Here is a 27768-nt window from a genome sequence, read left to right as displayed (position 1 = left end):
GTTTAGGCATTGTGAAGATCCTTGTGACTCATTAATTTCAACAATTACAAGATTATAACAATATTATTGTTTGACTCATTTTTTACCTGTCAACATGCGCACATTGCAAAAACAATCTAATTTTTCTTGTGAGTGGAATACAGTTGAACGCAATGTAGCCACTACATCAACACAATCCCACACAGATCACTGTTTGTATTACTAAAACATCGGGGGAGAGAGCAAACAGCTGAGACCGGAACTGAGTATTTAATAAAATGAGTAACAAAGCTGTACACATAACACTCATATAGGTTACATTTGGGTTGGCCTTACAAGGACAAATGCAGGGAGGAATCAGCGGATGGATCTTGACACATGAGGGCATGAATCATCTCAAACATCAATGACTGAAGGGTCCTTTCTTCTTAGTTTCCCAACATGGCTGACTCAGACCAAGAGGTTTGCGGTGTTGCTATAGGTTAAACATCTCTGTATCCAAGGCCTGACAAGTGTAAGAAAATAGTTCTGCTGCCTGAGGCTACGGTTTCCCTTAGCCACCTCTTTTGTTCATGACATCTTTGGTCTCCTAAACCTATACAAAACATTATGAACCAATAGGCGGTATTTGTGGAAAACTGGTCCTGACAAAGTCTGAATTCCTACCGGGTATATGTCACCATCAGATGTGGTTAATAGGTGGCTAAAACTGAAACCGTAGAAACAAATAAGGCCCATGCATAAAGCCATTACATGTGAAACCTTGTTAAATGAAAAAAGCACATTTATGAAAATATGAAAATAATACATATATACAGTAGTATGAGTCCTTGCAATGACATCATGTCTGTTGCTTTGGGAATATTGCAAATTGCGCAATCATGTAGCCAAAAAGGTATTTATTATGGCCTAGTCCATGTTCACATAAAAATACTCTGCTTTTTTCTATTGAAGAACATCTGTATTTTGCTGCCATCTGGTGGCTGATGATTTACAAAAATTCAAAGAAAAAATTTCCCAAAATGCACCAGGGTCACTGGAGGTTCAATAATACATCAACTGCGCTTGCTCCAACAGGTATCGCAAAAATGGCGGCACTGCTGCTACAAGAGTTTGAAGGTTCGGAGATATCTAAGATACCAAAAGCGATTCAAAACAAGCTGGAAAAACTATTCTTGGACCAACAGTATGAGGTCGATTCACTGAAAGCAAAACATGAGCAGTTTAGGGTGGACAGTGGTAAGTTATGTCTTGGTATAAAGCTAGCTAGCGGTGCTAAAATATTAGCTTTGTTCACCATGCATTCATTTAGCATGGTACAAGTATGTTAGAAAGTTTGCTTTGAATGGCTTAAAGTGTACGGTACATTGTTCGTTGTCTATCGATAACTCATATATCATAGATATTTATAAACAAACGTGTTCCAGTATATCGATAACTACATGAAGCTAATAAACACTAGCACCCGAAGCCCAAAGCCATACGGTAGTTTAAAATAAACATATTGACATCGAGGTAAAAGTAACAAAGTAATTTAACAGTTTATGCACATGTCCTGTGTAATGTCTTCTTACAGAGCAACAGTTCTTTGAAAAGGTCAAGCAATTTGCTCAGTGTGAGGAAGACTTTCTGTCCCAGACTCAAGAGCATCACAAGCTCAAAGAGGAATTTAGTAAACTCGGTAAGACCTATTGTATTCTTCCCTAATACGAACAAATGCTTAATGTGGCTTATTTGTGTTGTGTTCACACGATGTTCACCTCCAAATCTCCCCTGCAGGAGAGGAACTTAAATCTCTACGTGAGAAGAACAGGGAATATGAGTGTTCACAGGAGAAGTTGTCATCAGAGCAGGCAAGGAAAATGTGTTGACTTCAGGTTTAATGTGTTTAATGTGTGCTTCTGGGAATTTGTATTCTGTTTTACACTCAAAGACTCTTAACAAACATGTCTCCCGATATATTTATATTTTAAGAACAGTGGCTTGCAGTATATGTAAACAAGCTGACCAGGTGATCAGTTTCTGGCCAATGTTTACAGGTTATGTCATAATGTGTGATGGATTATCAGCAATTGTTGGTGATAACATAATGTATTTGTTCAGACTTTGCTGTCAAAGGCCAAAGAGGAACTGGAGGCAGAAAAGCGAGAATTGGTGCGAACACTGGATAGGAGATCCTTGGAAGTGGAGCATTTAAATGGTATGGATGGAACACTAAATAATCTGGAGACATTGTTTAAAACGTTTAATTAGTTTGTTTGCTGCAAAGCATTCACTTCATTTTGAGGCTGAGGAGATGCCTAAAAAAAACTCTCTAACCTGTGCTCAGGCCTGCACCTTCCATCTAACTGGGATAATTTAGCTTTCTGACAGTGTGACTCTTAAAACTGAACACCAAACCGTTTTGCCTTTATAGCCAGCTGTTGGGGAGAGTGCCAGTCATTCTTCCATTAAGACTTTATGTAAAACCAAGAACAGAGAAGCATAGCAGCCATAATTTCTAACTCGCTGAAAAAACAGGAAAACATTCACAGGCACCTACAGAGGACTTATACTCTGCTTATTGATCAGACTGTAAACATTACAACTGTCATATTGTCTGTCTGTTACTTTTGCGGGTAAACACATAATGCTTCAGCTGCAGCAATCAAACTTGCATTTTTCTCGGGAAATGCTTTTCTAGTTTCTGTTCACGACACACAACTTGGTCATAGTGTTCGTTTGTCTTTTATTTCATTTTGATTGTTCCCCCAGATGATTTGAGGCAACTAAATGATAAGTTGGTGGAAGTCAACACATCCAAGATGGCACTGCAAGTGAAGTTGGATGAGCTTGAAATGGCAGAAGTCAACATTAAAGTGAGTTATGATTCATTTTTTTTCTATATATATATAATGCAAACGTATGCAAATTACTGAACAAAACATGTGGTGTGCCGTTCCAGTACAAGGAGAAGCGTATGGAACAAGAGAAGGAGCTCCTACATGACCAAACATCTTGGCTGAATGAGGAGCTGAAGGCCAAGACTGAAGAACTGCTGTCCTTGTCCCGGCAGAAGGGTAACGAGATCCTGGAGCTGAAATGCACCTTGGAGAATAAAGAAGATGAGGCAAGTCTGTCTTCTGTAATTATATGCAGTACAAATTATTCTGATAAGAATTCAATACCTCAGTTTTATTTTATAGATACTTTTAAGTGTGTGCAGTGCAGTTTTCTCTGTTTAGAGAACATGTCCACCTTTGCCATCTAATGTCTAATATTGGTCTGATTCCAGCTGGGCAAACTTCAAGGTCAAGTGGCCAGTTTGAAGACTTCAAATGATAACTTTCAGAAGCAAAATGAAGACTTGATCAGCAAACTGAAAGAAGTATGTGTGTATTTGCTTCTGAGGTTTTAGTTACCATTAGTTAACATTATGTTTTCATTCTGCAGCACAATGATCAGAGCTCATAGCACTCGAAGCTCTTGTAATAATTGCCAGATATTTTGATTTTTAGGCCAAGGAGCAGCACACTAACATGGAAGAAAAGTTCAGAAATGAGCTGAATGCCAACATTAAACTTTCCAATTTGTACAAGGTATGTGCATTTGTATTTGGAACAGTTGTTTGGTGACCATCAAATAGATATTGGTTGTGATACATTTTCCTAACAATGGCTAAAATCTGAAAAATGTTGAATACATGGATGATGCTGTGGTAACTGGAACTTTAAACTAATAGTATATTTGATCTGACACTGTTTATTCTTCTGCAGACAAACTACATGATCCCTTTTTATTTAATGCATCTTATTATCTGGCTTTATCTTTAATACAAGTAAAAATGATTCACAGCCTGTTATGCAGCCACCGTTAACCATTTGCTCTGACAGGAGGCAGCAGCAGATTCTGAGACAAAAAGTGAAGAGCTGAGTCAGGCAGTGGAAGAACTTCATAAGTTGCTTAAAGATGCTGGCGAAGGTAAAAGGCTACAACAGGATGATTTAGAAGAGAATGGTCATCTTCCTAAAAGTTTAACTGTCTTTTTAGTTTTGTGGTCAAATTTAAATCATATAATTAAGTTTCCACTAGTTGGTACTCAACAACAGTTTGTTCCCTTCCTCTCTCTACCACAGCCAACAAAGCTCTTGAGGAGAAGGTGCAGGAAATGAATGGTGCCACAGACAAAAATGTTAGTGATTTAAAGGACCGGATCCAGAGCCTTGAGAAAGAGCTGGACAACGCCAATGATCTGCTGTCAAGTTCTAAATTTAGAGGTCTGTTGGGTGCATTTTTTTCCTCTTGTAGTCTTTGTTAAATTCAATTTTCAACTTTTTTTTATTTAATCAAGCCACCACCAAACCTTTTAGGTATTTTCCTATTAAAAAATCATTTTTTTTCCAGGCCCTTTTGGTGGGACATCTGTGCTGACTGAGGAGCAAATGACAACTATGTCTCCAACAGCTGCTGCTGTGTCTAAGATAAAACCCAACATGAAGCTGACTGAGGTACAATTGCAACACTCAAAGTGCAGACGTCACAAATCTTGGTAGAACTAGTTGTTGTTTTTTGTGCTGATTTTGTCAGATTAGTCATGAGGTTCTCTATTAAGGTTTCTTCATTAAAGTGCCACAATGCATTGTGTGTGTTTTCAGCTGTATACAGCATATGTGGAGAGTCAAGAACAGCTGCAGTTGGAGCGACTGGAAAACAAACGAGTCAACAAGTATCTGGATGATATTGTACAGGAAGTAGAAGGAAAAGCCCCAATCCTCAAGCGGCAAAGGGATGAGCATGAGCGCATGCAGAAGTCAGTGGCCAGTCTGTCTACTAAGCTAGAACAGGCTGTTAAGGTGTGTACACAGGGTGTATATAAGTGGAATGTTTGCTTTTCTATTGGATCAAACCAGTTTTTCCCTTCAGTTCTAATATATTTGGGATGTTATTGTGATTATTTTTTTAGGAAGTACACCGTCTGCAGAACGAGGCTGATGAAGCCAACAAGCATGCCTCTTTTCTGGAAAGGGACAACCAGAGGTGTGAACGCCAGATTGAAGACTTGGCTCAGCAGGTGTGTTTACCTTTTTTCTCTGTCTAAAAGTAAACGTTTTCTTTTAAATATATCTAACAATTGATACTACTGTGCCATGCTTTGTCTTTCCCATCAGGTGCGTGTGCTGTTGTTTGAGCAGGTACAGGCTCGTGAAAATCGTAGGGTTCGTAAGGATGAGGTGAGCTCAGCCAGCATCAGCAGTGCATCACAGGTGATCAGCCAACACTTGGTGACCTTCCGAAGTGTAGAGGAGCTTCAGGAGCAGAATCAGCGTCTTCTTCAGGTGGTGAGGGATCTCAGTGATGCCCAAGAGAAAGAAGAGTTTGAATCTACTGGCAATAAGTATGTTAGAGTGGCTGTTGCCTTGTTTTTTTTTTTGTTTTATATTGAATAAACCCCTTGATTTTAATAATCAGAGAAGTCAGATTTTGTACTTGGACTTATCACAATGAACTGTCTCAGGTATGGGGAACTAGAGCAGGGTTTGCAGAAGGCCCAGGCTGAGCTGGAGTCTTTGAAAGAGCAACGGAGCCAGCAATTAAAATTAACGGAGTCCATCGTGAGGCAGAGGGACTTGTTCCGTGTGCTGCTAGCTCAGGCAGGAGTCAGCTTTCCACAGCAAGGTAATACAGCTTAGAGACAGAGACCATGCACATTGAATCTTTACAAACTCGAAGGAACATTGTATAATTAACTTTTAGTTTGTTACTGTCCTGTGTGTCTGAACTTTAGGTACATCACCCGAGGAATTTTCACTGACCTCTACCCCTCGACGTTCACCTGCGGCTACTCCAACCACCGGGACACCTACTGCACTTGTCTCCATTGCTTCAGACTCTGCTGAAGCATTGGAAGCAAAAGCAGCTTTACGACAGGTGAGCATTAAGTTTCCAACATATGAATATATTGCAAGTGGAGCTCAGCAAAGATAGAACTTTCTGTCAGAACATTAGGCTAAATTTAATGCCCGGTTTCTATTATTTGAAGGACTTGTCTGAGGTGTATTATCTACCAGTATTCATTCAGCCTTCTGTTCTTCTCTTTATATTTCACTTGGATCACCATCAAACAGAGACCAATCTCACTTAATGACAAGTTTAGGTTGTTCAATGTTGGCAGAAGAGTTGTTGTGTATTTTGCTCATGGCCAGCAGGTGGCACTGTAGCTACATTGAGAGGTAGACTATTTACTATATGTCTAAGGGTTATTGTTTAGACTTCACTATGCCTGTTAAAAGATAAAATATGCACTGCTGAGGATGGTGTAATGCTGAAAAAATTGGTTGCATTTTCAGTTGCAGGAGGTGTTTTCCACCTACAAGAAGGAGCGCATGGAGAGTGATAAATTGATCAGTGAGCAGAACGAGAAACTCCAGGAGCAACTGTCTGACTTCCGCTCCCAGAATGCTAAGATATCAACCCAGCTAGAGTTTGCCTCCAAGAGGTAAATTTTAAAAGCACATACGTAGAAACACAACTTTGTAGGATTTGAATTGTTTAATTAAAATTGGCTTTACAATTCCAGGTATGAGATGCTGCAGGACAACGTTGAGGGCTACAGAAAAGAGATAGCCTCCCTAAGAGAGAAAGGACAAAAAATGGCAGCTACCACTCAGAAGCTTGAGCAGAACATCCACATCCTGAATGAGGATCTGAAAGCTGCCAAGGAGAAACTCGCCATGGCTGAGGTTTGTTTTTGAGCCATCATCCTTTGAGATGTTTGTATGAGTTTTAGGACTGTGACTAATGATTATTTTGGTAGTCGACTAGTCTGTGACTATTTTTATGATTAGTCGACTAGTGAGACAATTATTTTTATTGTGTCTTACTACTTGCATGACTTTGAGTTGCTGTGCCTTTTAACTCATCTACACAAGCTCACCACTGGAATTCACCATACTGCCAGGACATACTATAGTAAATTGAGATTAAAGCCATGAAAAATAGCTCAACTGTTTGTTTATTCTGTAGGAAATGTTCCCATGCTTTTGAATGTTTTGTCTCATCTTCACTTCCATCTGTTGTGCCATTGCTCATCCATGCTCTAATCATCTCATCCTGTATTTTAGGGCCGTGCTGAAAACCTGCGTAAAGAGAGAGACATGTTAAAGCTGGTTGAATCCAGACTGAATCAAGAGAAAGAGTCTATCCTGAGCCAACAGCAGAGCCAGAACCTGCTGCTGACCAATCTCCAAGCATTTCAGGTGACCCGAGTCTGATTTTTGATCATTGTTAATGATTTTGCGATTAGAAAATAGAAGAATTCAAAATGTTAACCGCTCTGTTTTTCTAGGCCACTCTTGAGCGTTCAGAGACTGATACACGTCAGCGTCTCAACAGCCAGCTAGAAAAGCAGGAAAGAGAGATCTCCCAGCTCCAAAAGAGACTGGAGCAAGAAGTGGAGCAACGCCATATTCAAAGCAGAAATCAGGATGTAAGTTTTAAATGCTAATTTCTATTTGATGTAAAGTGTGTTTACCTTTTAGCCTAAAGAATAAAACTGTAGTGAAGATGCACGGGCGGGCAAATATACAGGTAAAAATGACAGATACAGCTTTTACTAATGTTTTATTTTTCTTATGCACAGATCCAATTGATGGATACAAAGAGGCAGCTTGAAACACAGGTGGCTTTATATCAGAAAACCCAGGAGCTGCTAAATTCTGCCGAGTTGGAGCTCAACACAGTCAGGCGACAGCAAGGCAGCGGTGAAGCACGTCACACTCTGACCACTCCAACCACACCTATCCTCAGAGGTTGGCATAAATGCATGTGTTCAGGCAGAAATATTAGGAGAAATTAGTAGATATATATACATACCTTAATCTATTGCATTTTCACCAGATGTTTATATGTGTAATTGTATATTAAATGTCCTGTTGCATGCTAGTTTGCCTATTTGGACAATTTTTACAAATGCCCCTTTTCTCTGACCCAGTTTTATACTTAACCTACATTCCTGTCCTTTATATGAGATGAAACGCCAATGAAGTGTCTAAACAACACATGTTTAAAAGTATATGGGTTGTGTGCACAGACTTTTAATAGTGGAACAGCTAAGTGGTATTTTTAACAGTCCACACTGTGCCCCTCATAAAATTGCATGATTTGTTGTCAATTTGCACCACTCAGTTGCAGGCCTTCAGGGTTCAGATCAAGACAGGGAGGACCTACAAGGTCGCTTGCAGCTGGCTGAAACCAGAGCAGAGGAGCTGGCAGAGAGCCTCAAGGCTGCCACCTCCAGCATGGAGCAGTACAGAGCCATGGCTCAGAGCCTGGAGGAGTCCCTGGACAAAGAGAAACAGGTTGGTGACACATTTATGACACAAACCTCGTACATTTGCAACAATCGATTGCTAAATAATTGTGCTGAAGGTTTGTAAAGTCTTTGTGTGCAACTATGTATTTTGGTGCTTAACTTTAACTGCAAAATGAACAGGTAACTGAACAGGCACGTGCATCCATTGAAGCACGTATGAAGGAAGCTGAGGAGCAGCAATGCAGGATGGAGGAGAAAATTCAGGAAGCACAGAAAGAGAAGCAAGACTTGGAAGAGCAGAACAGGAGAGCTCTGGCCTCACTGGAGGAACAGGTATCATATCTATTGTAACCAAGACAGTATTGTTTGAGACTTGTACAAGTAAAAAAAATGATTTACTTTTGTTGTCTGTGTGTTAGATCAATAATCTAAAGAGAAGTCTCAGCAGTGCCCAGGCAGATCACCAGGCAGTACTACAGCGTGTGGCGATAGCTGAGGCCCAGCAGGAGCAGGCTGTACAGGACAGCCAGGAGCAGGTGAGCATCTGTAATAAAGCCGAACTATGACTGATGCTGTTTCAGTTCTAAAATAAACTGAAGGACACAGCACAGGGCATACAATATTTATTGACTCCTTTTTTTGTTTATCAGGAATACAGATTTCACCTTGTTACCTTTAGTCAAACTCTCTCCATCTGTTTCACTAATGTATTTTTTTCTCATAAGCAAGCATTAGGTGCATTAGTCTGTTCTTTTTCCTAAGAATATAAGCTGATTACCCACTGTACAGTTTGGATTAATGCCTGTATCATAATAAAATTATATTTTAAATTTAAAATAAACATTAATCAATGTGAACTGCTGATATTCAAAAGCTGATGTCCAATGTGTTTCCCCACCTCCAAGGCTAAGCTGGCAGCCGAAGCTCAAGACAAGTATGAGCGGGAGATGATTCTGCATGCAGCAGATGTGGAGTCCCTACAGGCTGCTAAAGCTCAGGCCCTACAGGCTGCAGAGCTCAAACACCAACTAGAGGAGAGAGCCCAGAGAGTCAGTGCTGAGCTACTGGAGGCCAGAGTTTCATGGGAGGAGCAGGAAAAGATCATTAAGGTTGGTATTAATACTAATTCATAGAATGTGTAGTATTTTATAAGTCTAAGTTGGATATAAGATCGGCCAACATAATTTTCTTTTATCATTACAGGAGGAGATGTCCAAGATGGAAAGCCGCTATGAGGAGCTGCAGAGGCAGAACACCCTCCTGCATGAGCAGATTCAGACGATGAGCAGGAAGATGGCTGACAATCTGCAGCAAGCTACCAAAGATAGTTCCCTGAATGTTTCTCTGACCGAGGAGGGAAAATCTCAAGACCAGCTCCTTGAAATTCTCAGGTAACATGTTTATCCCTGATTCTTGTGTTTAAAGGAGTCTATTAATTTAAGACCCTATTAAAAGTCACTATTTTTACCATTGTGTTTTTCTACCACAGGTTTGTGCGCAGAGAAAAAGAGATTGCTGAGTCTCGTTTTGAGGTTGCCCAAGGGGAAAGTTTGCGTTATCGCTTGAGGGTGGAACACCTGGAAAGAGAGCTTAAAGAGGTGCAGGACAGCTTGAGTGCTGCAAGAGAGAGGATGCAGGTACGTTTTTACATTGTTTCGTCATTGTTCCCACAATAGACAACATTTATCACCACCAAAGATGTGGACACAAATGGGCAATTTTAGTACCTGCCTAGCCTAGTATATACGATGGATTTCTTAATGTTGATCTATCTCAGGTGACTGCAAAGACCCTGGCTCAGCATGATGAGCTGATGAAGAAAACCGAAACGATGAGTATCCTAATGGAGACAAATAAGATGCTGAGGGAGGAGAAAAACAAACTAGAGGAAGACCTGCGGCAAACTCAAACTAAGGTGTGTCTCACTTTATGAAGACTTGGGTCAATAGCAGTTAAATTTCAAGTGCACTTTCATGTATGTATCCATGGCTCTCTTCTATTGTGTGTTTTAGGTGCAAAAGATGGAGTCAGACGTCTTGCCACTGCAGCAGGCTAACACTGAGCTGAGTGAGAAAAACGGCATGCTACAGGCAGACAAGAAGTTACTAGAAGAAGAAATCAAGCGCTGGAAGGCTCGTACTCAGGTCAGTGCAAAGATAAGAATGTAAGCCAATAATCCCTTTGTGTGTAAAGAGGGAAACTGTCTTTACTTCTGCTTCACACAACTATCTCACTCTTCTTGTAGCACTTGGTGAGTCAGCAGAAAGATTCAGATCCAGAAGAGTACAAGCGTCTACATTCTGAGAAGGAGGCACATCTCAAACGTGTTCACCAGCTCACTGAGGAGGGTGCCAGACTTAAAGCAGAAGTTTCCAGGTGAGTGATTATACTGCACATATTACAGAATATAACTTTGTATTTTAGCTTTATCTAGTGCTTTCTTACTCTCTCTTCCTCTACCCTGCCACTCTATTACCAATTTCTTTATTTCTGTCAACAGGACACATAATCTCACAGCATCCCTGCAGAGCCAGATACAGAATTTGCGTGACAATTTAAGTAAGATAACAGAGGATAGAAACACACTAAAGGAAGAACTAGAGACCAAGAACCAGGAACTACAGGAGAAGGCGCGAACTATCACCCAGGTCAAGAAGATTGGACGGCGATATAAAACTCAGTATGACGAGCTCAAAGTGGAACATGACAAGGTGATTTTTTTTTTTTTTTTACATTAGTCATCAATTCACAATCAAGTGCACAGTTGGCTCTTTCAGTCCACCATTAATGACCTGATATACTGTGTATCACAAGCTGGTAGCTGAGGCTGCTGCTGGCCCATCCCAAGAAGAGGAGGCTCGTCAAGCCTCAGTCCAGGAACTGCAGAGCCTGCGAGATTCTTTTAGCCAAGCTGAAGCCAGGACCAGAGAGCTGGAGGGGCAGCTGGAGAACATCAACAAGGTTAAACATAACTAAGTGCCAGGAAAACCATTTTATTGTTAAGGATTTGCATGACTGCAAACTTTGTCTTAATAAATATGGTAATATTTTGGTAATATCTCGATTGTGCTTCACACTTGCCACAGGTGGTGGCAGAGCGTGATACTGAGGTGCGTAATGCCCAGGAGCAGACCTCCAGGTTGCAAAATGAACTGACCAGGCTGAGGCAGGAGCTGCAGGATAAGGCTGCCCAGGAAGAAACACTGAGACAGCAGATGGCTGAGAAGGAGGACAAAACCAGGAAGGCTATTGTTTGTGCCAAGCAGAAGATCAACCAGCTCATGGGTGAGAGGGTGTCTTCATTTTACAAATTCTTAATTTTATAGATTATTAGTTAATTACTCCTCATGTTCTGTTTGCCCTGTTGTGTCAAATGTATGTTTTATTTGAATATCATATATACACATCTTTATCCAGGCACTAAAGAGCAGTTGCATAAAGAAAATGAAGAATTAAAGCAGCAGCTAGAGGTGCGAGTGACTGCTCTCAAGACTCAATATGAGGGCCGCCTGAGAGAACTCAGAGACCTGCGAGGTCATCAGGACAGACAGGAGCAGAGGGATGAGCCACCTGAAGCAGGCCCCAGCAAGGTAAGTGTTACTGTACTGTAATGCACACAAAGACATTTTAACTTCAGTTCAGTTCCTTCTTCTTTACATTATTTTACACACAGAAAAAACTGAAAAAGGTTACTACAAAGTTGGCTACTTTTGGCAAAAATGGATGTGTTGTTATGATGCAATGTAAATAATCTATACATATTGATAACTGTCTCGAAAATGTGCTCATTTTTGTAGCTTTGAATCTACAGCATCCTGACTCAGCATTTTGTGTTCTCCATGTTTCAGACACAAGAGCAGCAGAGAAGCACAGAACAGAGGCAGATCAGTCTAAAGACTACCCCAGCTGCAGACAGGGGAAGGTATGATTAACAAAAAAAAGTGCATCATGATTATATAGCCATGAGCTGACCACACAATGATTTCATTTGTATTTTAAAGTAAATTTAAAGTATTCTTATCTTTTCTTGCCTTATCTTTAATCCATTATAATGTTTGTCTTTATCAGTGCAAGCACTTCCGAACCTCCAACTGCCAACATCAAGCCAACACCTGTAGTTGCTACAGCCAGCAAACAGCCTGTCAACCCAGGAAACAAACCCACTCCAAGGGCAAGCATCAGACCCATGATCACCCCAGCTACTGTGCCCACTCCGACACCCACTGCTACCGTCATGCCCACCACACAGGTGGAGACCCAAGAAGGTTGGTGTGCTGAGTCAAAGCGTTAGACTTTTTCCAAAGTACAAAAATGACTAACATAGTATTACTCCTAGAGAGTACTTTTTAGGTTAGGGGTTTGATAAATGAACTGTTTTTTTCAGTTTTCAGTTTTACGTTTTCTTTCAACAGCAATGCAGTCTACTGAAGGCCCACCAGTGGAGCATGTGACAGTGTACGGCAGTGCCAGCGGCTCGGTGCGCTCTGCTAGCCCCAACGTCCAGACCACGTTAGCTAGCCCCATGCTGACTGTGCAGCAAACCCAGACACAAGCCACGGCATTTGTTCAGCCAACACAGCAGCAAAGTGTCACACATGCAGAGCCAGCCAATCAGGAGCCGCCATCTGTGGTGATGGAGGCAGCACCTAGCCCTCAGGTGGAGTGGCCTTCAACGTCCTCCACGTCATCTGTGTTTGGCACTGGTGAGGATGTTTGCAGCTTAATGTATGGTATAATTTTATAATGGTGTTTTATTTTAGTAAAATATAGTAAATATAAACACAGATGAATTTGAGGGAGGAGTACCCTCAATGACAAAATAAAAAGGTATAACATTGGTTTTAATCCCTGCTAGTTTTTGGAAACAAATTCTGCACTCAATACTACAGACCAAACATTGCACCTGTATTGCTATTTCATCTATCCATTATGGAATGGCTTCTACATTAGTAAGTATTATTAAACAACAAAATAACAATAATAATAATAATAACATAAATAACATTTCTCCAGTTTCAGCAACACCAGGAACCTCTGCGATGCCCAAGAGGCCTCGAGAAGACGAGGAGAGCAACACCATGGTCCCCGACACAGAGGCAACCCAGGAAGACACCTCCAGGGCTCCTATGCCAAAAAAACTGCGCATTATCCAGAGGGTTGGTCCAGAGGTGAGGAAATCTGAAGAAATATTAGCTTTTTTTAAAAAAATGGTGGCTATTGTTGGTGCAGCTCTGAGTGTGGTCTTCTCAGGAGGAAATACTGACGGAGGACAGTGCAGAGGCTGAGGGAGTGGTGCCAAATGACAGTCAAGATGGTGCAGAAGCAAGCCAGGTTGGAAACAGAAATAATCATATTTTTTTTAAAAACATGCAGGAGCAGATTATATAAATTAGGTTTGGTATCAGCAGAATTGATTGAATGTGTTTTGTGTGTGACCCCACAATATTTGTCCCTCCAGACAGAGGAGTTTTCAACACTGGACGAGGAAGATGAAGGTGCAACCTCTCAGTCCATTGTTATGGACCAGGAAGTTTCCCTGACCCAAAGTGACACCCCCGACCAGCTTCACCAGGAAGTAATTGTCATAGTAACAGACACAGAGAGTGAAGAGGACCAGGAAGAGGAAGAAGAGCAGGTGGAGTTTTTGTTGAGATTTTTTTTTAAAAGCAGATGAAAATTTGTCTTGTAAAATTGTCTCAAGCCTCGAATCACTGCTTTACATGCCTGGTGTTTCATCATAGGAATATGATGAGGAGGAAGAAGAGGAAGATGAAGATGATGAGGAGGAAGATGAAGACGATGAGGAGGAAGATGATGGAGGAATGGGGGAAGAAGTAGAGGACAGTAATGAGGGTAGCGGCGATGGCAATGAGGCTTACGAAGGAGACGACACAGAGGTTGGATTACCCTGTGACACATGATGTACTCACAGTTACAATTTCGACCTTTCATGCTGCTGCCCACACGGTTTTCATGTCCCGTACACCACGTTAACCCTTCCCACGCTTTCAGGCAAAGATTGACACTCCCATTCCAGCTCACATACTCAGTTTTTCCACACAGTCTCATTTCACTGTCACTTGCATTTTACCCCCATGTCGTAACTTTCTGTCTGTGTGCTGTGTTGACTTTGGTTGTTTACCTTTCACTCTTGTCTTGCTTGTGCATATTCAGGTGGATAAGTCAGTGTCTACAGAGGAACAGTTGATGAGATTATACTTCATCTGTGTTTGACATGAAATAATAACGTGTATTACATGAAAGGCAGCTGTTTAAAAACAATGGCCATAGAATCTCTATAAATGATCCAAGATTGTTACACCTCTACATTAAATGCATTTTATGTGTAGCAGAGCAGCAAATAATCAATTTTCTAATGCTGAATATTAATAATGATTTGCCATTAAATGTTTTCACTAATTATTGAGGACTAGTGGCTAGCCAGCTAAAATTAAAAAAAAAACCTGAGTCTGATTTATGTTTTAAAAATACAGTGCATAAAAAGCACTGAGATAAAATGGATTCTGTTAGTATAAAGAGTGTTTGGTTTCATTGTTGGCTCTCACCATTTTAACCGAGAACATGGTGGGGTTTTTTCCAGAATTTGAGGTTTTTCTAAAGGGCAACTTTGTTCTGGCAGTTTGTGAGGCTTGTATAATGTGGGAACCATACTGCAACCTGCCTCCTCTTCCAGCTATTCCACTCCTGTGTTTTTACTGCCCATCTTTACTCTTTATTCCCACCTGTTTTTCCTTTTGCTTGACCCTGTTAAAATTTTTAACATTCTAGTCATGGTCTTTTATTTCTTATACCTCATTAAATTCATGATTGTTTTTTCTGTTGTTCCTTCTTTCTCAGGGAGCTGATGTAACAGACCCGGGCACTGAGACAGAGGAGAGTTTGGGGGCGTCGGACTCCACCCAGAGGCCAGCGGATTCCCAGACACCCAGCTGTAAGATCCGGGAAACCCTGTCAAATGCACACACGCACAGAGATGTACCTCAGATTCTCCACGTGTGCTCATGAACTGTCCCGCCAACCAATTAGTTATCTTACAGTACACTGTGACTGGAAAAGATGTAATGTGTTGTTGTCTGTCTGAAGGGACGTGCGGTTAAACTAATAATAATAAAAAACAAATAATTTCCAAGGCTTAACTTTAAAAAAAAAAAACCTAGTCCTTAAATTCATCTTTAAGTTTAGAAAACAAATCCTCTCAGATCATGTCTGAGCTAAATTAAATGTAATGAAAGATTTAGGAACAAGCATAGATCTGTTTTATTTGAAACTATTTAATGTTATTTCAGTTGAGGGGAGCACAATGGAGGCCTTCTCGACAGAACAGCCCATCACAAGCTCAGGCGCACGCATGCCCCAGTCTCCACGGAGACCAATGCAGCAGCTGCCTCCCCGCCTCAACATCCACCCTGCTCAGACATCTGAACTGGGTCCACCTGCTCAGGTTCAGGTATGTAGGAAGACTTATCTGTCATTATTTTACAGTATATGTTGGTTTTGATGTCGTTTCTAATCTGTAAAATTACCTTCACAGCGAATCCCTGTGCGTCGCCAGTCAGTGGGTAGACTCACACCTGGCATGCCAGGAAGTGCTGTAAGTCGACAATCTAAGAGTTTGCAGTCATTTTTGAAAGATGTTTATACTAATGTTAGTGTGGTTTTTTTTAATCACATTCTCCCTCTGCAGCAGCACTTCTTTGATGAGGATGACAGGATGGTTCCGAGTACTCCCACTCTGCCAGTGCACCGCTCTGATGGTTTTGACCAAGCCATCCAGTAAGTGTCACACACAAACACACATGCTAGAACATAGAAAACAGAGACTTTTCCAGTCCTGGGAAAGGGCATTTGGGGGTGACAAGACATTTTGAACGCACACTGCGGTGTTAAACAGCATACGTTGTAATGGTAAATATGTACTTGTGATTTATGCAGCATTGTTGCCACCCACAGTATTTTGGTGCATTGTGGGTCACCTTTCTGTTTCCTTTGTCAGTTCTCCACAGGTGGCCGGGGTGCCTCGCTTCCGGTTTGGTCCTTCAGATGAGATTCCACAGACCAGCTCTTCCTCACACTCTGATCTGGGACAGCTCGCCTCACAAGGAGGTACTAAATCACAAGATTTCAATAGCATTTCACTGAGGGTGCTGTGGTTTTATGTATATGTTCATCAGGATGCTCCCAAGTCTTTGATCTTACAGCATGGCAATTCTTTTCTTCAGGTCTTGGAATGTATGAAAGTCCCCTCTTCTTAGCAACTCATGAAGAGGAGTCTGGTGGGCGCAGTGTTCCCACAACACCTCTGCAAGTTGCAGCACCAGGTATGCATTGGTCTTGTGTCAAAGGGGTCAGTTAACTTTTATTTAGACCTAACATTTTAATGTGATCTCCTTTTTCTAAAGCTACGTAAACAGGATAGCAATTATCATGAGTTTCTAAAAGCCAAATCCTGAAGTGTATTTGGTCTTCCTTTTCTTTCAGTAACTGTTTTCTCAGAAGTGGCTCAGTCTGACACAACAGAGCAATCCTCTCAGTCTGTTCCCATGGTGAGCACATCTACACCGGGCCTGATGGTGCCAGGAGCATCCGGTACAGGGGAGGAGAGAGACGATGTCTTCCTGGAACCAGACACTGATAGGTGAGTCTCACTCTCAGCACATTGTCAAACTTTTGGCCCTAAAGTCTGATGTTTGTAGTCATTAGTGATTGCCAAGTTAACTTGAAAACAATTTAAACTTTAAACTAAAAATAATATTTGAATGTTGATGCATGTAATTTGACATCCATGTGTTTTGTAATCCCCAGGCCCAGTGCTGAAGTGTCAGTGGATCCTGTGGTGCCTCAGGGAGATCTGGAGGAGCCAAGTCAGGCATCTGACAAGGCCAGTGTGCCCTCCACCAGTCAGGAGCCTTCCTCTAGTTCTGCAGGTACAGTGTATCCCCTGACATTCATTCAACTGATTTCACTTCTTAGTAAATGTTTATTACAAATAATGTTTTCATTTTTTGGATTAGATACAAGCAGTGCCCCACCTAAACCCTCTCGGCCTGGTCCCAGCAGACAGCTACAGCGCTGGCCAGAGAGCCGTGGAGGACGCATGAAGAGAGGAGGTAAGATGGTCAGAATGACCAAAAGAAAAACAATAAAAAAAAAAACGTCTATGCTTTCAATGAAAGTGAGTTGCTGATCACCACATCAGGTTTTTGCAGCATCTGATCCAAATAAGTCTACACAGACTGTAACAATACTTCATCTTTATTGTTAATCATAAAGTTACAGATTCACCTCAGATCTTAACATATGAAAGCATTATTCTTTATTGTTGTATTTCTTTGACAATCTTGTGTGCAGCACATTTTTGATGATCTATAAAAGGAAACATCACTTCCCCCTGTACAGAACTGTTACATCAGTGACAGGTATTTTATCATCTCAACAGGTCAAGCTTTTCCTTCCCGGGGTGTTCATGGTGGGCGACGATTCGCGAGATGAAGCACTATGTAGAGCTGATCATTCCCGTCACTTCTCACGAATGTGCAGACTGCAAATGTTCACTTGTTCTGAAGCCTGTTGTTCTTTTTTGCTTTTTTTTTTTTTTTTTAATTGTACTTTTAAAGTACCTTTTGTAATCTCAGCCCATGCTGAAGCAGTGTGTGTTTTATGAGGGATAATAATAAAAACTGATATTAGTGTTAAAGCCTGCTTTGTTGTTAGACTTTCTTTGGACAGTTGAAAAAGTTGTTGGCCTGAGGTGCGGCGTTGGCTGTAGGAGTGGTGATAACGGGGCGTTCTCCATCTATTCTTACGTTGTAGGATTTTGCTGCAAAAAGAGCAGAAACATTTAAATTACAAAATCTGGCATAATGTTTTGGCCACAGCAGGCCCTGAATTTGAAATGCTGCAGTGTGTGTTAGAGAGAGAGAGTGATCAAAATGAGTAGACTTTAAAACCATCCTCATGTGCTGTTGGAAAAAAATTTAATTTAACTTGAAGTGACTCGACAATATATTAAATCTGTGTGTGTGACTGGGACACTCCCATTTAAATGATCTTTACATCTGTCAGATGTCACACACACACCATTTTAAATTCAGTGTGTGAATGACTGCTGACAGACATTTAAAGAAGTGAAAGAGTGCTACTGTTTCAATGGCAGTGTGTGTCTTAAACCAGGGTGTGAGTGAAAGTCATTAAAACATGAAGCTGAAACTAAATTTACAATTTTCCATTTTATCTGTGTCCAAAATCTAACAGTGAAAATGTATTCACTGCACTGTGCCCTCACAAAAGAAGCGTAAATCCCACAGTGCAACAGAGATATTAAAAAATATGGTTGTGCTTTTCAGCATCTGCCATCACCAAACTGAGAATTCCTTGCAACTGAATAAACTAATAATGTGGTCTATGGAGTAACAATAATGTCCTAAATTGCTTTTTTTAAGAAATTGCTGAATCATTTCAGAGAAAATATCCTTAAATCTGCTCAAAAGATTGTATTGATGACTCACATCTGGAGAAGACGTAGTATTTGTACCCCTCTGGTTCTCTGTTGCTGGGGATGGACACTGCAGCTGTGATGGTGGAGGGAAAGCCTCTCCAGGCTGTACGGATGTTGATGGCTGGCTCTAAAAGAGACACTGGAAGCAAACCTGGATGTCAATGTCACTATACATCACAGCATTTAAAATGTTTCAACATATTTTAGTGAATTTGATGCTTTCTGTCTCCACCCTTCTAACAGCGGCAGCCCCATAAACCAGACACACACTGTTTGTTTCCACTTGCCAGTTATTTACAAAATGGACCCTCTACCAGAGCATGACTCACTTTTTCACATGTTCTAACCACAACATAGCTCTGCCAGTCTGGTTAAAGGCTATGCAGACATGCAGCACTCTCCTCGTGGTTAGAAATTACCAGAAATGTGTGGTTTTTTTTAATGAAATCTGAATCCAGGTATACCTGCTTGCCGAGCCATCCGGTTGCGGACTGTGTAAATGCCATGCTGGACTTTCCTTCCACATGTAGGACTAGTGCCATACTGGTATGAATACTTCTGGACATGTCCACCTACAAGAACCAGTCAAGAGTAAAAAAAAAATCATCTGTATAAACATGATGTACAGAATTTTATACTAAAACATGAGCACCACAACAAAAGACAAAAACTCTGACCTCTCTTGAAGAAGTAGACCGACTCCCTCCTCCTCTGGTACTGAGGCACAGACAGGGCCGCTGTGATGTGGCCCCGCAGTCCATCAAAGCCTGTTTCAACGACTTTGGGATAGCCAGGGTCCAAAACATCATTCTCAAAGCGCCAGTACTGGCCTCCCTGCAAACATCACAAGACACAAACCGACACAATAAAACATTCTGCAGAGTTAGCTTTGTCTAATTCACTCACTGAATCTGATGCAGTTTGTCGATCTACCTTGAAGATGTATGTTTTTCCCTGGCAGTTGCAGCGGGTGAACACAGTGTCGATGGGAGAAGGGATGCCCCACACTTGGGTGATGCCTCTGGCAGGACTTGGCACCCTGTTTCTGTCCAGGAACCAGAAGTAATGACCTGTGAAAAGGTAAAAGATCACCTAAGGATTACCATGAAAAAAATCATCAACAATGCAACATGAGTTTAAGTTAAAGTACGGATATAACAATAGTCTTATTTTCATGGTGTTTACTAGGTTATACTTTACTGTATGTAACATAGTAGTTATTACAGATCGATTAAAATGATTTGTAAGTTTTGTTGTAAACACACTCAGCTGTCAGACCTCACCTCTGAACACCACTGTTGTGCCATTCCTCAGAGTGGTGACACCACTGACAGGCCGCCCACTGCACAGGTTTGGATCATTGCTGTCGTCTGAGGACAAAAATAAATTAATAAAGGTAAATTAAGTTGCAATCAGACGGATTTACTGCTTCAGGAGCTACAGGGACTTTTCCAGTTATAAACAATCATCCTTTTCCTTTTTTTATTTTTAATTACCTGATCTTTATTTTTCATTTCAAAGAGCTGTTGGATTAATTTACATACACAACAAGCCACCTCTGTCTGCTCTAACGTAATGAAAAAATACCTAGGCTCATTCCAAAAGAAAACTTCCATCTCTACAACAATGTGAAGCTTAAAGGAATCAGGTCGGTCTTATGTCTTACCTCCTTGGTAATCTCTCCCTTCATCTGTGTTCTGGGGTTTATTCTCAGGTTTGGAGGTGGGTTTAGCCGCAGGTGGTTTGTGTGGTTTCTCCTGAGGTTTTGAGGTGACTTCAGGGGTCTGGGCACTTTGTGTAGGTGTGGGTGTAACACTGTTTGTGGTTTCATCCTTCACTGTAGCTGTGGATGGGGGGAAGAGGGTGGTTGCTGCCTCAATCTTTGATGAATCCACTGGAGTTACAGTGGTGAAAGGATCTTCAGCATCTGCAGGAGAAGAGGGAGCGGCTGTTGGGACGTCTCCTCCTGAGCCGCTCTCAGTGTTGGAGCTGGACGTGGTTTCCTCTTGGATTGGTGTGGGGTCTGGGGTTGCTGAGGCAGAGATGGTGGGGTTTGTGACTTCTGGTTTGTCAAGAGGAAGAATGGTGGCCCCAGGTTCGTCCGGCATCCCCAGTGTCTCCAGCTCTGGGTTGCTGGTTGAAGGCCCTGTTTCAGGTGCTGAGGTTGAAGCTGGCTGGCTGCTGGTGTCTTGGGCAACTGCTGGTGTTGTGGGCTCAGCTGTTGTAGGGTCGGATGAGCTTGTAAAAACAGTGGTATCTGAAGCTGGAGAAGCATGATTATGAGCACAAAAACACAATAAATCAAAGGATTTAATCCTGGTTGCTGGACATACCTGTGCTCCCACTTGGGGATTCTGCATTTGTGGGATTAAGGGTGTGGAGGTTGTAATCAGCTGATGGCATCATGTCTGTCTGGGAAAAGACCGTTTCTGTTGTGAGCTCCACAGTGTCTGTACTCAGGGTGGGTTCAGTGGACGATTGATCCAGCAGGTCAGCTGTAGTGGCTCCATAACCACTGCTGCTCTCTGGGATCTGTGTCGCCTCTGCATCAGTGTTGGAAAATTCATCGCTTGGAAAAATCTGGCCGTACACATCTGTGTGAGACGAGGGATGCAGTCAGATGTGAACACTTTAGTGGGAAAGAGCTTAAACATGATAGCTCACCATTACTGAGATCATCTGGTGGATATGATGTGGGACTGTCCAGGGTTAAAGGGTCATCTGTTTGAAATAAAGGACATGACAGTCACAGAAAGGACACAAAAGTATCTCCACTCATAAAACTGCTCCAACCACTGAGTAAAAAAATCCCTGTTTGGCTTCACTTTGTGCTTTTCCTCTCTTGTGACTGAGCCTGTGCCCAACCCTCCTACACATGGTCCACTCATGACAACACTGCTTCCTTGTGTTTCTTTTGGCCCGTGTTGCTGATGCTCTTGGCTTGTTCTGTTGAGACTTGGCCCCCATTGCAAAACCACAGTGACAGAGCCACAGTGTGGCGACCATAAACAACTTCCTGTCACCATCCTGACATATGCGTTAATTAAATTCAGCTCGAAATGATCATTTAAGTGAAGCATAAAAAAAAAATAAAGAAAATCACCTGCGTCATTTCCCTCAGTGAAGGTGGATGGCTGCGGTGTTGCTTCATCAAAAGTTGCCTCTATGAAGATATTCAAGAATAAACATTAGCAGGGTAGACTTGTACAGTAAAAAAAAGCACAATCCTAAATAACTACAAATGTAATAAGAATTAACTTCTGCTTCTGGTAGTAAAAAAATATACCTTTGTTATTATTTACATTACATGATGATGCTGTTGCACTGGCTGCTCCTTTGATCTCTGTGATAACTACCAAGACAAAGAATATTAACCCAATGCATAGTTGCAGGTTACTGCGTGCATTGCATGCTGCTGTTGTACTGCTATACATGCCACACTGTGCATGCTGGTGGAGGACATGCTGGCCACCAGATTTATCCTCTGAACTCACTACTATTCATACTCCATCATGTAACATGCAGCCTACAGATGTTTGACCACATTTTGCTTCATTTAGGAAACACATTTATATGATGGCATTAAACTATAAAGGAAGTTTGTAGTGGTAAGCATGCAGGAAACACACACACACACATTGTGTTGCTGAAAGTGTTGGACATGGCTTACCTCCTGCATCACAGTGCTGCTTGTAATCTGAACAGCACTGTTTGTACTTGACACAGTCAGGGTCGCAGCTACACAGCCGGCCTCTCTTAAAGCTTTCTCCACACCGTCCTTTACATGAGTTTTCTAATACACACAGACGCATTGGGCTATAACACAACAGACCTACACACTGAGACTATAGTGCAAAATCAGTGTAGGTGTAAACAAGCATTGTCTGTTGAGTGTTATGAGCGCATGAGAAGCCTCACTTGTGGTGCATTGTGCTTCAAAGTCATTGCAGCATTCTTCATAAGACAGACAGTTATAGTCACACTGGCACATGTAGCCCCTGTAGTACTCGGAGCCACATCGTCCTTTGCAGCTCGCTGTGTAAAAGTGTAAAAAACAAAAACTGTCAGAGAAGAACGCAAAATTGAGAAACAGGCTGATATCTGTGCTGATGTTATGGTCTACATGGGGACAAAGAAATTGATTTTCTGGAGTAGTGATAAATACATGCTGTGGACATAGATCCCCCATGCTGGTAAATAATTATGTAAGAGAGTAAACATGAATGAGTACAAGCACAGAAAACACATGATTCATTCCAGGAACTCAATTCATAAAAAAACAACTTTCAAGAACAGAATATTAAAGAAAGATAAAGTTAAATATAAAATAAGATGTACTTACTCTGAGCAGCAGTAAAGTTCAAAGCACAAGCCAGCAAAATCAGAGCACAGAACATCAAGGAAGACATCGTCCTGTAAAACCGAGACATGTAAAGAAAACCTTAAATACATTATAGCATCAAAGGTAATCTTTTCAGACACTACTCAGAGAGCAACCTGCCTTGTTGGAGTCTCTGTACCACCACTGCTGAAGTCTTGACTCAGGCTGCTTTTAAAAGATTCGACAGAGGCTGTCTGACTTCCCGTTAATTGGCGGATCCGGTCTAATTAAAAGTGTGATGATCTCACAGGCTGCAGGGAGGGTCCTCTATAGTCCAGACTATAGGTCCAGACGTCATGATTCCCACACAAACAGCTGGAAGCACATCAACACACATCTGTGCCAGACAGGCGTCTGACCTCACATACTTCTGAGCAAAAGAAAAAAAAGTGTGTGTGTGTGTGTGTGTGTGTGTGACTTGCTGTTCAGTCATAAATGAGACAAGTGAACACTTTCACAATATTCCAGACGTTTGAGGTTTGTTAACTCAACACCACATGAACTGTCAAACTAAGATTTTCTACCCCTTTAAAAGTTATTGTTTATTTAGACCTGCTTGTTTTTGCAATAATTGTTCTTCTTTAAGTCCATTTCAGATTCATATGTTTATTAAAATGTAAATTATGAAATGATAGATTTAGCTTTTAGATTTTAGGTTGGCAGCTGTACTCTAATAAAATGCTGATTATTCAGACAGTGGGCATCTGTCAAATAAAGAGTTTATGTGTGTATATGGATGAAAACAACCATTTGTTATGGTTAAACACAAAAAAGAGGCAAACAGGTGGTTAACTTCAAAGCTTATGTGGCTTCTGATCCCACAGAAACAACCAGAAGTTTGTTTATGTTAGTTCTAATAATTTCATACTGGTTCTGTGTGTGTATTCTATATTTTCATGATGTGGCAACAAAGATGAATCTTGAAACGTCCTGTGTGGCTGCCAGCCTCCAGGTGTGGAAGCAGTGCTTTAGGTGAGACTGAATATTCATCTTATGAGCAATATTTTAGTCCGGTACATACTTGTGTGCCTATCTATATGTAGCTGTGTTTGTTAGCAGAACACTCAACATGATCCCTCTTACTATATGAGCCTGATTACTCTGCTGATGTATTTTGGTATTTTGTGGTTGGAAGCACTGATGGACCATTTCACGCCTGTGGTATTTTCCCATTATGTCAGACTCCAATTAGAGGAAATGTGCTCATTAGCGTGTTTGTGTCAAGACAGTAATGATAGCAGGATCAGGCTACAATGGCTGCTCCTAGCAAAGAGGTCAGGTAAACACTAACGACAACACTCCCCGGCTGCAACACTGTGAAAACAGGAAACATCAAAGCTTTGCCATCTTATTGTGAAAAGTCCACAGACACACCGAGTAGGTAGTTGAAAGTTTGGAAACTGGAGTCAGAGCGCCCTCTGCAGCTCTGCAGGGGTTTGACATCCAACATCTCAAGAGAAAAATCTGTTTCTACATGTTCAGTGCAACAAACACCTGGAAGTATTTGAATACATTCAGGGAGCTTTCAGTTTCTTATTCCCACAAGGATGTACCTTCTTCACAAATAAATACAGAATTATTGTTTAAGTACCTCTTTTAAACTTCTCCTCACAGAAAATCTTCATCAGAAATGACCAGTATTTGCTGACAGGAGCATGGAGCTGGGATGGTGACTGACATACTACTGATTAAAAAGGAGTCAGTTGAGGGTGGTTCGGGGCACCTGATAAGGACGTCCTCTGGGTGCCTGGCTGTGCCTAAGTTTACCAGGCACGGCCCAGCTGGGTTGAGGTCCAGCCAACTCACAGCTCCATGGGCGGATTACATCTCCCAGCTGGCCTTGGAGTGGCTCACAATCCACTAAAGTATAGGCACAAGAGGAAGCTGCTGGAGACAAGGAGGCATCTCTACTCCCCCTGCTGCTACAACAACCACAATACAGGGTCTGGAGACTTTTTTTGTTTTACTGACCATAATCTGACTACAATGTGTATTGTGGTCAAAATGTGATGTTATTAATGTTAATGGAGGGTTTCATGCTCAGAATCACTGAACAAATTAGAAAATAAACTAAAACTGTGCCTCTGTGTTTAAATCCTGAGCATTTAGCATGGAAGACTATAAACATGCCAACCACAGAAAAAGATTTACAAAAGGAAATAATGTGTCTTCTGCTGCAGGCCAGTGAGCCCACAGAGAGGCAGATACCTGACCCAGAAGGCCACAGTAATATCACAGAATGTGCTTATTATACCACAGATGGAAGTCGTACACATCAGATCCCCTGGTGAGATTAGAGAACCGCTGAGGGAAAAGAATATGCTCATCTTCCACAGTGTGCCTGTGCTTTGTGAGCAGAGGACACCATCTCTTGCTTTAATCAGCCCGATCTGCTCAGGCAGCAGTTAAACTGAGTCAGAAACAGGGAGAAACACAGGAGGAGAGGTGGTGCACAGCATGTGCCTCTGCACTCAGCAAACCATTTTTGTTTTTTAAAAAATTGAGACAGACTGATAATAAAAGCTCAGCAACTTCCTGACTACGTGCAAAACTGTCTGCAAAACAGGAAATAAGGCAGCTACCTCAGCCTGCTGCCATCAGAGGACAGACACAGCACTTCAAAAGCTGTCTGTTCAGCATGATTCTTGTTAAATACATTTGCACTAAAATTTAATCGAAAAGCTTTCAAATGACCAAACCAGTGCCAGCCTTTGGATTTGTACCTGTGACATCTAGCCAAAATAAGGACAATCCTCTCTCTCTCAAATAAATGAGAACATGATTAGAAAGAACCTTTAGAGGGAGACAAATGAGAGCGTATTGCCTGATGTCTGAAGCTACACTTGAGCAGGATAATAATAGGAAAAGCAACAGGTGGCCAGGACTGGTGATGCATAATTAAATTCAACCACTCAGTTCATTTTATTTGGGAGGCTTTACTGTAGATTAAAGGCTCAAATAATTATCCCCCGTTTCATTTGTGTTTACAGATTAAAAAGAGAGGTACACCATCAGTCGTGTTCTTTGGACTGGTGTAAAAATCTCACAGGTTGTATGTGTTACTTTACACTTAACATACGGAAGATATGGTTAAATGTTCACTTCATGGCTGCAGTAACTGCTCTTCTACTCTAAGCATTTGCCCTATACTGCACAGGAAATGCATACTAAACATGAGTGTGTCTCTGAACTCTGCCTTACTGCCTGTGTCATGATGTTCTGCTGCCTGCACCCCATATTGATTTCAATATTGCATCACTGAGCATCAAATCGGCCATCCACACTTCCAGCAGAGGACTCTTGCTGCTTGTGTTTTTGATGTGTAACAGCACCTGAAAGGACAAGTGAAGGTGCACAGCAGTGAGTCATAACAGCTGTGCTCAATGTTGAAGCTCTTAGAATCAACCAAAACACCGACTGCATGCATTTCTTCTGGCCACAAAATTGAGGCCATCTGAATCTTGTGAGGTTTCACACTGACACTCACCGCTGCTGTATTATTAAATCAACAAAATCAACATTAAACATAACCATCCTGGTTCAGGTTGGGCCATATGATCAGGTAACCCTGCTTGTAGCTAGTCTAGATTCTATTGTCTGCTCTGCACCAATATTAGCAGACTGGGTTTCATTGCAGTGTGTTTCTCTAGTGTATTGTGTACAGCAGAAGGGAGAAGCAATCAACTGGTGTGATCAAGCTTAGCAGCAAAACCACCAAAAAAACAGAGCTGACACCTGAGTGCAAAAAAACTGCAGTTCCTCAAATGGCCACTTTGAGGCTGGAGGCTCACTCCACAACAGAGTCCTGTTTATTTGCTGCACTTTTGATTGCTGCTAAGTCAAAAATGTTCAGTTAGATATGGGAACAACACTCACTAAGACCAACAGAAATGTTTTTTGTAAATCCAGCAACCTTTGACTGACAGCATTGAAGCATGCACATATGCACATTTACATGTATTTTGCTTCTGACCTTTACATTGGCTGTTCATTACTTAGCTCTTATGTTGATCCTCCTGCACACTGGTAGCCTTCTAACCACAGTCTACTATAGGTAATACACGTCCCACAACTCAACCTCACTTGGCTTTATCAGCCTTAATTTAAAATATTTTTCTTCTTATACGTATTATATAAGGACCCCATGTGAGAAGCCGCACTGAGAGTTGGTGACAGGCTGCTTAAGAGATATGCAGCTGTGGCATAATAATCAGACTGCATTGTTGTTCACATCAGTGTATTCAGTCTGAATATAAAAATGTGGACTGTGTCTGGAATGCTGCTGCAGTGATAAGATGAGACATAACCAGTATTATTTCAGTAATAAGACTCAGTATGTATGTGTGTCCTTGTCTTTTCAGATTCAGTGTGTGAGTTGCGCATCTCTATTAACTGACATCCTGCTTTTCCAATTATCTGCTCCATATGTGTGTTACAAGCCTCATTGAAGAACTGAGGGAACTGCTTCACCTTCGCACAGTCAATCAGTCTGCTGCCATCGCCCCCTTCAGGCCTGCATCAGTCACTAACTCAGCCATCTTACCTGACTTTCATAATATGGAGGTTGGCATGGAGTAAATATATTCCCATCACTCTCTCCCA

General features: G+C 41.5%; 2 protein-coding genes across 3 annotated transcripts; one reads left to right on the top strand and one right to left on the bottom strand.

Moving 5' to 3' along the window:
• The first annotated feature begins 1067 nt into the window (after positions 1-1067).
• tprb (translocated promoter region b, nuclear basket protein) lies at positions 1068-17984 on the top strand. Its single transcript, XM_028402940.1, has 51 exons — positions 1068-1218; positions 1556-1660; positions 1759-1832; positions 2083-2179; positions 2734-2837; positions 2924-3088; positions 3254-3346; positions 3477-3557; positions 3852-3939; positions 4095-4235; positions 4363-4466; positions 4614-4811; positions 4922-5029; positions 5127-5353; positions 5474-5634; positions 5744-5886; positions 6306-6454; positions 6536-6698; positions 7080-7214; positions 7304-7444; positions 7598-7766; positions 8143-8315; positions 8450-8602; positions 8689-8805; positions 9175-9378; positions 9473-9660; positions 9759-9906; positions 10047-10184; positions 10282-10413; positions 10515-10645; positions 10770-10980; positions 11084-11230; positions 11356-11554; positions 11687-11859; positions 12118-12191; positions 12338-12534; positions 12682-12972; positions 13283-13437; positions 13520-13600; positions 13728-13904; positions 14011-14166; positions 15128-15221; positions 15577-15737; positions 15822-15881; positions 15975-16063; positions 16284-16393; positions 16510-16608; positions 16769-16925; positions 17093-17214; positions 17302-17397; positions 17727-17984. Exons 1-51 carry the CDS (start codon positions 1068-1070, stop codon positions 17777-17779), a joined length of 7083 nt encoding a protein of 2360 aa, XP_028258741.1. The 3' UTR covers positions 17780-17984.
• On the bottom strand, positions 17872-23546 carry prg4b (proteoglycan 4b). Of its 2 annotated transcripts, XM_028402941.1 has the most exons (15): positions 23287-23546; positions 23128-23198; positions 22704-22820; positions 22456-22578; positions 22072-22137; positions 21889-21948; positions 21450-21506; positions 21119-21379; positions 20452-21048; positions 20069-20155; positions 19719-19855; positions 19463-19619; positions 19250-19357; positions 18796-18924; positions 17872-18107 (listed from the first exon to the last, which is right to left on the bottom strand). In XM_028402941.1, the coding sequence occupies exons 2-15, from the start codon at positions 23192-23194 to the stop codon at positions 17998-18000; spliced, it is 2076 nt and encodes a 691-aa protein (XP_028258742.1). In that variant the 5' UTR covers positions 23195-23198; positions 23287-23546; the 3' UTR covers positions 17872-17997. The 2 variants fall into 2 exon arrangements, with proteins under 2 accessions (XP_028258742.1, XP_028258743.1); XM_028402942.1 differs by lacking the exon at positions 22072-22137 and having other exon boundaries at positions 23287-23545.
• Between the last annotated feature and the right edge of the window lie 4222 nt (positions 23547-27768).

Source organism: Parambassis ranga, chromosome 4 (genome assembly GCF_900634625.1).
Source record: "Parambassis ranga chromosome 4, fParRan2.1, whole genome shotgun sequence".
NCBI lineage: Eukaryota > Metazoa > Chordata > Actinopteri > Ambassidae > Parambassis > Parambassis ranga.
Note: the sequence above shows the minus strand (reverse complement) of the source record. Positions and strands in the feature narration are given on the sequence as shown.

Excerpts from the sequence above, each read along its gene's own strand:
- tprb (XM_028402940.1), top strand. The coding sequence starts at position 1,068 with ATGGCGGCACTGCTGCTACAAGAGTTTGAAGGTTCGGAGATATCTAAG. Across the intron at positions 1,833-2,082 it reads AGAAGTTGTCATCAGAGCAG|ACTTTGCTGTCAAAGGCCAA; the intron begins GCAAGGAAAATG and ends GTATTTGTTCAG. Across the intron at positions 3,940-4,094 it reads GCTTAAAGATGCTGGCGAAG|CCAACAAAGCTCTTGAGGAG; the intron begins GTAAAAGGCTAC and ends TCTCTACCACAG.
- prg4b (XM_028402941.1), bottom strand. The coding sequence starts at position 23,194 with ATGTCTTCCTTGATGTTCTGTGCTCTGATTTTGCTGGCTTGTGCTTTG. Across the intron at positions 22,138-22,455 it reads GCAGCACTGTGATGCAGGAG|TTATCACAGAGATCAAAGGA; the intron begins GTAAGCCATGTC and ends TTGTCTTGGTAG. Across the intron at positions 21,049-21,118 it reads ATCCCCAAGTGGGAGCACAG|CTTCAGATACCACTGTTTTT; the intron begins GTATGTCCAGCA and ends ATGCTTCTCCAG.